The 11956-nt window shown below is 44.1% G+C and overlaps 1 protein-coding gene across 1 annotated transcript; it reads left to right on the top strand.

Moving 5' to 3' along the window:
- The first annotated feature begins 1132 nt into the window (after positions 1 to 1132).
- Positions 1133 to 9815, top strand: LOC117732907. Its single transcript, XM_034536159.1, has 2 exons — positions 1133 to 1789; positions 9577 to 9815. The coding sequence occupies exons 1-2, from the start codon at positions 1333 to 1335 to the stop codon at positions 9738 to 9740; spliced, it is 621 nt and encodes a 206-aa protein (XP_034392050.1). The 5' UTR covers positions 1133 to 1332; the 3' UTR covers positions 9741 to 9815.
- Positions 9816 to 11956: the final 2141 nt, after the last annotated feature.

Raw genomic sequence — 11956 nt, 5'->3', positions numbered from 1 at the left:
TTCTTAAATGAGGTGACTGTGTCTGCCTACTGGACTGAAAGTGGAAGCTGGTTCCATAAAGAGGAGCTTGATAACTGAAGGCTCTGGCTCCCATCCTACTTTTTAGGACTCTAGGAACCACAAGTAGCCCCGCATTTAGTGAGCGCAGCTCTCTAGTGGGGCAATATGGTACTACAAGCTCCTTAAGACATGATGGTGCATCACCAATCAAGGCTTTGTAGGTGAGGAGAAGAACTAGCTTTGTGGTCGGGCCCTTTGTTACGACTCACCGCTTCTCCTGAAACGTCCTCCGTGAGCGTCCGTCCTTGTCGGTAAATCAGCACCAAGTCCGTTTCTCCTCCTTCAGCCATTGAGTGGTCAGAACACATAGCGAGGTCAAAAAATGACACTAAACATGTCAGAACTTCTCTTCCATGTTTCAACCTGAACTACGAAGACTGAGTTCTGTTAGCTAGCTAGCGTTCTGTTGGGCAGAAGTCACGCGGGGCCACTGACCAATCACAGCGCACGTTAACGATGACATACTTACAGACTGCAGAGGTAGCTCTGGGACGTCAAAGAAGACGCCCAGCTTGTCAAACTAAAGATCTGATTGGTTAAAGACTATGACAATCAACGATAACATCCCCATGTACTTTAACAAGACTAAAGAGGGTAGCCTCTCTTCTTACCCAGAGTTACAGAGCTGTAATCTGATTGGATAACAGCTCTCCTAAAACAAGCTGCACTGGAAGCAGACAGAGCAACAGAGGAAGAAAGGAGCTGTGCAAGGAGAAAACAAGCTAATAGGGACACATAATTATATATTAAGCATAATATATTATATTAACTAGAAGTATAATTGTGATACTACTGAAGCGTTAAGTTTAGACAATGCAATAGTTTCATGCAGACTGTGGCTCCATCTAGTGACTCATTTAAGCATGTCTTCCATCTATTTTCTAAACCAGCTCATACTGTGCACAGTGTAGTGGGGCCGAAGCTCATCCCAGCGCACACCGACACCTCAAATGTGCTTTTGGTGACACCAGGCAGGCAGCAGTACATGGTGCCTCCAGCCCGAGAGTTGATAATAAACATATTGATGTTTAAACATTCATATATTGATGTATAAACATTTGTTTCACGGAGACTTGGCTAACGGAGCTAATTCCGGACACGCACGCTACGCTGGACGGGTTCCGCATCATACGGGCGGACAGGACAGTGGAGAGCGGTAAGAGGAAGGGAGGAGGACTGGCAGTGTTTGTTAATGATAGATGGTGTAACTCTGGGCACATCACTGTTAAAGAGCAGACCTGCACAACGGACATTGAGCTGTTAGCTGTTAGCATGAGGCCATACTATCTGCCAAGGGAATTCTCGCATGTTATCATGGTGGCTGCGTACATCCCCCCCTCTGCTGACGCTGAAGCGGCCTGTGACGTCATCCACTCAGCGACGAGCAGGCTGCTGACACAACACCCCAATGCCCTCCTCCTTCTCTCTGGGGACTTTAACCATGCCCCTCCGTCCTCCACTCTGCCCACATTCACCCAGTACGTCACATGCCACACCAGAGACAATAAGACACTGGATCTCCTCTATGCCAACACCAAGGAGGCATACTCATCATCACCTCTCCCTCCCCTGGGCCGATCTGACCACAACCTGGTGCACCTCCTGCCTGTGTACACCGCTCTTGCACAGAAGCAGCCAGCTGTGACCCGCACAGTTAGACAATGGACCGATGGAGCCGAGGAGGCTCTGAAGGACTGTTTTGAGACAACTGTGTGGGAGGTATTCAGTGATGTGTGGTGTATTCTCAGCTTCCTGAAAGGATCGATTTCCCACATACCAATGCACATGTGTTTCTGGTCAGGGGCCCCTCAAAACAATGCCCTGCTGACGTTGCAAGGGGGGTCTGTTCCTGTGCCCGGGGGTTATGTGGTAGAGGCCTTTGTGTGACCCCATCTGTTATGTACAAATCCTGATAGGATACTTCTTCCTGGGTCTGGAAGATAAGTGTTTAGATTGGGGGTTCCTGAGTGACGTTATGGATCTCAGGAGCTGACCACGACAAAGTGAGTATATAACTGAGCTGCTCTGACTCTCAAGTCAGACTCTCCATTGGACTGCGAAGTCTCCGAGCGATCTAGACGCTCGTCCTGACCTGTGATTCCTCTCTGTAATAAACTCTATTATAACGGAAAAGAACAGTGTCCGCGGAGATTCCTTCATCCTCATTCTTCAACATCACAGCCGTTTAAAAGACACGACAAACTTGGCGTCACGAACTCGGACGTGCTGTGACCTCCGACAACGACAGACGGTGAGCATTTCCCACTTGATTAAAATGCTGGTTCATTTATCAAGCTGTATGTGTTGATTGTATGGTCACACCGTAGAAAAGAACCTATTTTCTTGTTAAATGGAAAGGTCTTGTTGAAGTGATGTGTGTGAATTGAAGCTCCGTGCTAAATTTGGTTTTATTTGCGTAAAAATACGCAAAAAGGGGGAGTATTATAGAGATAAAAAGTAAAGAAAGGAAGTATGAGAAATACAAGGAATAGTGTAGAATAGCTTTATTGTAACGATAAGGTGAGCTAAATAGTATCGTGCAAGATTAATGGAGATTGGGCCCTCAACTCCTTAACGGTAAGACACATGCAAATTAGCCACTGCGTAATGGTTGGCTTGGCATAGTCAGGAATTAAGTTAGAAAGACAAAATTGGGGTAAACCTGGATCCAGGTAATTTGAATAAATAAATGTAAAACAGTAATAAGGGACAGAGGAAAAAGAGAGAGAGATAAGATTAAAGGAAAGGATCATATGACTGAGCCGCAGAATCTGGATAAATAAACATGGGCCGGAAAACCTGGAACAACACCGTATGGTCAGTTTAATAACTGGAGATTGTAGAATAAAAGGTCGATTGACTGTTCCCACTCTGACATTTGTTGACGAACAGTGTCTGATGCAGCCTCTCATCGACTAATCACATCTCAGAGGTAGCAGAAATTTTATGAGAATAAGAAAGGAATTAAAGGGAGCGGCAAAAAGCATGCTATATGGATGATTGGCATAAATGAGTTGTCTTTGTTTTGGGGACAAACGTAGAGCTGTCTGTCTGTGTGTGAAGCGCGATTAGCTGTGCATGAGAAACTGAGGGGAAGAAAATGCTAATGAGTAAGAACGGAGGTTTTGATAACTTGTAAGGACATATATTTTGTTTAATGTATTAAATATATATAATGAGCTTCCTTAGAGAGAGGACATAGGATAACAAATAAGTTACTAAATACGCAATGAGCTTCTAAAGAAGACTAATATAATATGAGCCCTGTTTTCTTTCTTTTATAAAGGGACGTAATGATGAAACTATGAGTCTCCAATTAGAGAAGTAAGACCCCTCCCCCCAACAGTCTCTGTTCATGTGAAGCTGTGTGTGTGTCGGGCTGCGGCTGCGTGTGTGAGAGTGATTCCTCCAAGGGGGGGGGAGATTTTCAGTGGGACATGAGACACTAAATTCTTTTGTCAATTGAACTATTTGTTTTATTTGGTTTTCATTAAATTCTACAAAGTTTAGGTAGGGGTTTAATTTGGGAATTAAGTTTATGATGCTGTTAAAAAACCTAATGGGTTCATAAGAGGCTGAATAATTGCCTGTTTCTTTTCCCTTATTGATGGGACACATTTGAATCTGCTTTCATTTGTAAACTTATACGAATATTGATTGGGTTACATATGAAAGACTACATGTTGTAGTTAGTTAAAAGAAAAGTGGATAAATGAATAGAGGGCTTGACAACTGAAAGACCAGTTAATGCATCTAATTCATTAATGGCATATGATTGTTTGGTCTAAACTCTGCTGACAATTGCGGATGTCAGTTTTGTTGCTTGTGCGTGTTTTGGTCTGATTTGTGCTGTGTTGGAGAATCAATATTGTGACTGTCTGACGATTTGAGCTGGATATTGGATGATAATTAGGCGATGGTCCTACAGTGATTAGGATCACATTTGGTGACAGTCAGTCACTTGTGGGAGTGCGTGATTTTTTGGTCAAATATTGTAAACGGGCTCTTGATCCGTTCGGCGTTGACAAATCAATTCCATTTTTGGCTAGGGTTAATTTGTGGCTTTAAATACATGAAGGACTGAATGAATTGATTAATTTGTTGTTTCATTGATTGATTTGATTAATTTGATTAATTTATTTGATTGATTTGATTAATTTGCTAATTGATGAATTGGTTGATGGGTTAATTGGTTAATTAAATAAATAAATAAAATAAAGAATAATAAAAAACAAGGGAGAAATAATCTGAATAGCTTTAAGTAGTTAAAATCGTACTTCTTAATTTACAAATAACGGAACATAAGGAAGCCGTTAAAATGGGGAAAAAGGACACTAAAAACCCAAAAGTAATTACTCATGTTGATGTAGTACAGAAGAATAATCCTTTAATCAGAGGCATCGCAAACATTGCAAAAATATCGGAAAAATGGCATAAACGTTGGCCTGAAATTGACCAACCATGGCCAGTGGAGGGGACTCTTAACCCAGATGTAATTAAAATAATGCAGGTACTTGTATCCACATACAAGGCAAAGCAAAAGAAGGGAAAGAATGGGGAAAAACGCAAAGAAAAGAGGCAAGTGGAGCTTGGCATTCTCCAGTTGTTTGAAAATGAGGGACAGAAACTGATCAAAGCTGCTAATGATAAGAGAGTTAAAGACGTAGAAGAAATGGGACAGAATGCAGAACAAACAGAAAAACTGTTGGCAGACACCAATTCATTCTACTCACACATGAACCCTGTGAAAAGACCGCCACCTTATGAGGTAGAGACGAAGTCTAAGAAAATCTATCCTCAGCTCCCAATGATTAGTCAGGAGGGTAGCTACAAAATCAGAGACAAGGAGGACAAAATAATAGAAACAGGACTAGCAGACACAACTATAATGATGTATCCAGATTCCAAAAGTAGGAAGAAAGCAAGTTTGGGAATTAGGATACAAAGGGCGGAGTCTAGAGACAATAGTGACCAAAGTGATCTGGAAGGTGCCATGGGAGGATATGACCCTGAGGTCAGGCGGATGCTGGCTAGAGCAGAAAAGAGAGGAGGTGATACCACTAATGACAGTGAGGATGAAGACAGCAATGAAGAGGGCACACGGAGGGCATTAAGAGAGGTCGAAGTAGGAATAAACCGATGCCTCTGTGACTTGAGTAAATCTAGTTTCCCAGAAAGACAAAGTTTACTGGAGAACCAGTTAGAGGAGTTACATATACGGAAGGAGGAGCTACAGAAAGAAGGCCTCATATCATCGGGCATGAGAAATAGATTGCGCTCTAAAACACAATCGACACCCAAGAGCATGTATCCAGTGGTCATTCGAGGACAGAGTTTGGAGTATAAGCCTTGGCAGAGTACAGACATGTCAAACATACTTGAAAAGTTACCTACTCTTCAGGATGGAGCACATCCTTGGATTTCAAAGTTAGAAGAGATTATGGTGGGAGAACAACCGGCCATTGGAGATATTAAGAGACTCTTGGCTAATCTCATTGGAGTTCATGCTATGGGAGAAATTCTACAGAAAGCTGGACTTAATCGATATGTGGGAACTGCTGTGAATGATGCAGAACTGTTTGCTGCAAGTAAAGGTCGAGAAGGATAAGGACAGATGAGAGAGAGGCTGCTCTAGCAGTGTGAAGCTGCTCAGAGACAGCAAAGAGGGCAGTCTTGAATCTAGACTGATGAGGGTCAAGAAAGTTGGTACTGTGGAGATAGGAGGAGACTTGGTTAAAGATAGCTCGCTCTAGAGTTTTGGAAAGGAAGGTGAGGAGAGAGACAGGTTTGTAGTTATTGACTTCAGATGGGTCGAGAGTGGGTTTGAGAGGTGTTCGTTTTACAATCCACATGTTGGTAGTAACAGTCCTCCTAAGTGGGAAAATAGTCGTGGTGAAGATTTGTTGTTGACAAAACCTGGAGATGGCATTGTGTCTCGTAAACAAAGGAAGTATATTTTGTATAATGATGTGAAGTGGTTGAAAACTAGAGGGGATTGTTCACTTGTCCTACGTAACGTGACATGGGAAGACCAAGGGGAATATACGTGTACTTATTTAGAACCGGAGTTTAAATTTGTTCCATATCAAAATTATTGGATCGAAGGTCATATAACTCGTAGAGTGACACTCATGATAAAAGATTTGAGTCCTATTGGAGTTTTCACAGTTACTAAAGGGGTTCAGGAACAATATACCACAGTAACCACGTCAAGGGTGAATAGTACACAGATGAAGTCTGGTACTTTAGGTCCAGAAACAACTGAGAATGTTCATATAACAACTCAGACGACTACTCTAGCTATGACTTTGAAGGGAATGAAGGCTACAACAGTGACGACATCTTTGGCTTCTATGACATTTGGAAAAGTAACACAGACATCCAACGTGACATCTTCGACAGTTAAGGATGTGATTAATGTAACCCAGAAGCTAATGTTCAACATAGAGCCTAGTGTGAACAGTAATAATGAGATTGTTGAAGTTAGAGAACAGATGATAGAAGAGAATTATGTAGATTCATCTGTAACAGCTCAGAGGACTATTTCAAACGTAGATAATAACTTTTCTGACTCTGATCAGACACCAGAATACATGACTGGTCAATACCATGCATTACAAAAGAGAGAAACCAAATGGAGGGCGTTCGGGTTTGATCCGTCAGTGTTACAGATTGCAGACCCTTGGGCAAGTAAGAACTTATGGTTCCAGCAATTAACTCATTCCGTAAGATCGGTTGTGAAATCGAATGGTCCATGTCTAGTAAAAATCCTAACGCCAAACTCATGGCCTTCAATTTTAGAGACTACACCAGAACCACTAACCGCTATTTGTCAAAGTTATGCACTATCATGGCTGTTGTATCAGCAGCAGTCAGCAAAAGATGCAATAATGGCTTTGTCAATACATCTGTTTAGGCCGAGATTTACTTGTTCTTGGTTGGAAGGATTATCATATGTAAATTTACTCGATCAACATGAAAATATCAGAACGGCGGTCCCGGAAATAATGGAGGTGGCATCAGTTCGAGCTGATAGCTGTTTTTGTTCGAATACCACTTATGATGGACCGGGAATGTTTATGGGGATATCAGATTGTGATAAATATATGATGGACTTGGGTAAACGTGAACATTGGTCTGGTAATGATTCTTATGAAGTAACTTTTGATATACCAGACAACAAAAAGGGTAAAACTTTAAGGGTGAAGGATCAACGCTTGCCTGGGAATGTGACTATAGGGAATTTCAAGGATGTTTGGTGGGTTTGTGATGATAAGGCATACATATTTCTACCATATGGGTGGACAGGATGCTGTTAAATGGCAACATTGAAACTTCCATATGAGGTCCTTACTATCCAGAAGGGAAAAAGGCCAGATGGGGTCCAATCTAATGACGCTCCAAGAAGTAGGAAGAAACGGGAGATGGCACAATTTAACAATTTGGAATCATACCACTGGAGAGTGAGTATAGCAGAGAAGTGGGGAATAGGATTATTTCCATGGTATGGGGTGACATTCTTGGCAGATCACATCGATAACATTACCTACACCTTACAGGGTTTTGCGAACGAAACCATAAGAGGGTTTGAATATTTGTCAAACACTCAGAGAAGCCACAGGCTGACGTTGCTAAAACATGACATGGCTCTTGACTATATTTTGGCCAAACAAGGTGGCCTTTGTGTGACTTTGAACTTAACAGGGGAGGCTTGCTACACTTTGATTCCGGATAATTCTGATAATATGACGAGTGTCGTAGATGCATTGAAGCTTATAAGAGATGCATTTGGCCCGTCGGAAAACGCTGGATGGTCTGCAAATGCTTGGTTGCAGGATAAATTAGGGCCATTAGGAGCAGTATTAATACAGGTTGTGGCAGTACTCGTTCTGTCATTGTGTGTGATGTTTTGTTTTTGTACACTATTGTTGACCTTTGCAAAGGCTATGATAATGAGATGGGTTGGAGTTGTGATGCCAGGCGATCAAACTCAGATGCCATTATTACATGGTGATGATACGGACGTTGATGAAGACGAAAGGATAAGGGTCGAAATGGTGGAGGAATATCCATTTTGAATGTCTGATGTTATTATAATCCTAACGTTTACCTCTGGTATCACTTGGTTAGTCTGTAGTTTTGATTTTGTTTCACTCTTTCGAGACTCTGTGTGGTCTCGAAGGGGGGGGATGAATGGACAATGTGATTTATTCTATATTTGATGTTTTGATTTGTATCTGTTCTGTATGCAAAAGATACTGGTTTTCTTTTCTTTCATTCTAGAACATATTGGGGCAAGACCACTGTGCGGGTGGTGAATTGTTATGGGACTCCGATGCGTTGAATGGATTCAAGACACATCAAACATGAACAATAAGAATGATCTGAAGGACTCTGAACAAGGACTGATGACACAACATCCAGATTCAAGACGTCATCGATGCTACAATGGAGAGTCAAGGCTGCTGAGAAACTGCAGTGTTATACATTCTTATGTCTTATCCTATATGTTACATTAGTAGTATTAAAAATGAATTTTCTTTTTATGTGCAAATTGTTTGGGAAATGATGTTTTGATTGTTGGGTAAATATAGATGGGACCTCGGATGTTTTCTTTGCTCGATGTTCAGGGACAGTGGGTCTAGGCAGGGAAAGGTCCACTTGGAAGGTACGATGGGTTGACCAGCCTGACTTTGGACATTATTTTGTTTTGATTTGCTGAGAGTTCCATATGTATTTGCTTAAGTAATTTCCCTACACAATTTGCTAAAATTCCGCATTTCAGTGGTATGGAGTACTATGTAAGGTTGCCTTGGCAGAGGAACCGTGAGAGAATTTTTCCTGTATACATTGTTGAATGGACATTACTCAATAGTAATGTTAGATTTCAAGAAAGATAGCTGCCTAACAGGTTTTTCACTCTCACTTTTTATACTCCATACAATTGCTTTATTGTGGTTGCTATTTTTGTCATAATTATACACAGATATGTTTTCTTCTTTTGTTTATTAGTCGAGACGTTGTTTAAGTCTCGAAGGGGGGAAATATGTGGTGTATTCTCAGCTTCCTGAAAGGATCGATTTCCCACATACCAATGCACATGTGTTTCTGGTCAGGGGCCCCTCAAAACAATGCCCTGCTGACGTTGCAAGGGGGGTCTGTTCCTGTGCCCGGGGGTTATGTGGTAGAGGCCTTTGTGTGACCCCATCTGTTATGTACAAATCCTGATAGGATACTTCTTCCTGGGTCTGGAAGATAAGTGTTTAGATTGGGGGTTCCTGAGTGACGTTATGGATCTCAGGAGCTGACCACGACAAAGTGAGTATATAACTGAGCTGCTCTGACTCTCAAGTCAGACTCTCCATTGGACTGCGAAGTCTCCGAGCGATCTAGACGCTCGTCCTGACCTGTGATTCCTCTCTGTAATAAACTCTATTATAACGGAAAAGAACAGTGTCCGCGGAGATTCCTTCATCCTCATTCTTCAACATCACAGCCGTTTAAAAGACACGACAGATGCCCATGGGGAAGACATCGACGGTCTCACCGACTGCATCACAGACTACATCAACTTCTGTGTTGAGAACACCCACCAGGACTGTACGGTGCTTCTCAAATGGCAAACCCTGGATCTCTCCAAAGATAAAGGCCCTCCTCAAGGAGAAGAAGAGGGTCTTTAGATCTGGCAACAAGGAGGCGCTGAGGACTGTGCAGAGGGAGCTGAGGGTGGAGATCAGGGAGGGTAAAGATGTCTACAGGACCAGGATGGAGGACCAGCTGCAGCAGAACAACACCATCGGGGTCTGGAAGGGCCTCAAGACGATTTCTGGGTTCAAGGGGCTCAACAAACAGCCTGAGGGGGACCATAAGTGGGTGAATGATCTGAACTCATTTTTTAACAGATTTGACCAGCCATCCTCCCCTCCCCCCACCCAGACCTCCCTGCTGCGGCCGCTGCAGCCCCCATCTTTTGCACCCCCTGCGGATTATTTCCCCCCCTCCCCCTGCACCTCCCCCCTTTCTACAGCACTCGGCCCCCCTTCACACCTCTCATACTCATACTCATACTCAGCACTCTACGACCGGCAACCCACCCCCACTCCAACACCTCACAGCACCACACCCCCCAGCGTGTCCCGTCACCAGGTGAGGAAGGAACTGAGGAGGATCAAGGTGAGGAAGGCCACGGGTCCAGATGGCATCAGCTCAAGGCTCCTCAAATCCTGCGCAGACCAACTGTGCGGGATAGCGGAGCACATCTTCAACTTGAGCTTGAGGCTGGGAAAAGTACCACAGCTATGGAAGACATCCTGCGTGGTACCGGTACCAAAGACCCCGCGGCCCAAGGACCTCAACAGCTATAGGCCGGTGGCGTTGACATCCCACCTGATGAAGACCCTGGAGAGGCTGGTCCTTGTCCATCTCCGCCCCCTGGTGAGCTCATCCCTGGACCCACTTCAGTTCGCCTACCAATCTGGCATCGGGGTGGATGACGCCGTCATCTTCCTGCTGCAGAGATGCCTCTCTCACCTGGAAAAGGCTGGAAGCACTGTGAGAGTCATGTTCTACGACTTCTCCAGTGCCTTCAACACCATTCAGCCTTTGCTCCTGTGGGACAAGCTGAAGCAGACCGGGGTGGAACACCACCTCACTGCATGGATCCTGGACTACCTCACCAACCGTCCACAGTATGTGCGGATAGTGTGAGTCAGATCGGGTGTACTGCAGCACAGGGGCTCCACAGGGAACTGTTCTGGCTCCATTCCTCTTCTCCATCTACACATCGGACTTCAAACACAACTCTGCCAACTGCCACCTGCAAAAGTTCTCTGACGACTCTGCGATCGTCGGCCTCATCTCGGCCGATGATGACAGGGAGTACAGGGAACTGAACCAGGACTTCTTAGGATGGTGCCAGCGGAACCGCCTCCAGATCAACTCCAGCAAGACCAAGGAGCTGGTGGTGGACTTCCGCCGTGGTAAACGCTCTCCTCCAACACCAGTGAGCATCCAGGGACTGGACATTGAGATTGTGAAGTCTTATAAGTACCTGGGTGTTCACTTGAACAATAAACTGGACTGGTCTGACCACGCTCATGCACTCTACAAGAAGGGACAGAGCAGACTCTTTCTGCTGAGGAGACTGAGGTCCTTTGGGGTGCAGGGAGCACTCCTGAAGACCTTCTTCGACTCGGTGGTGGCATCAGCCATCTTTTATGGAGTGGTCTTCTGGTGCAGCGGCATCACAGCAGCTGACAGGAGGAGACTGGACAAACTGGTGGGGAAGGCCAGCAGCGTGCTGGGGTGTCCTCTGGATACTGTGGAGGTGGTGGGAGACAGGAGGATGATGGCCAAGCCATCGTCCCTGATGGACAACACCTCCCACCCCATGCAGGGTACTCTGGCAGCGCTGCACAGCTCCTTCAGCCACCGGCTGATTCATCCCCGGTGTCTGGGGGAGAGGTACCGCAGGTCCTTTCTCCCCGCTGCTGTCAGGCTGCACAACAAGCTGAGCTCCCAGTAGGCCACAAACACTTGAACACTTTGGACTTCGCACTGAACAGCACTTTAGCCCAGTTGCCCAGTTGTGCAATACTAATACGTTTAAGTACTTTAAAAAAAATGTTTTAATTTATTTTATACACTTTATCCACTTTATTCTATTTCTACTCCGTCTGTATATATAATATTCTTCTTGTTTTTTACTCTTTTATCTTAATTCTGTTATTATACTACTTGTTTTAATTATTACTGTGAGCAATGCTGCTGTAATCCTGTAATTTCTCTCTGAGGGACTAATAAAGGATTATCTTATCTTATCTTATTTTATAACAATCTCTCCAATCTCATCCGTCTTGCACAGCTGAGGAGAACCGTCCAGTTTCACAGTGCACAT

Source organism: Cyclopterus lumpus, chromosome 6, assembly GCF_009769545.1.
Source record: "Cyclopterus lumpus isolate fCycLum1 chromosome 6, fCycLum1.pri, whole genome shotgun sequence".
NCBI lineage: Eukaryota > Metazoa > Chordata > Actinopteri > Perciformes > Cyclopteridae > Cyclopterus > Cyclopterus lumpus.
Note: the sequence above shows the minus strand (reverse complement) of the source record. Positions and strands in the feature narration are given on the sequence as shown.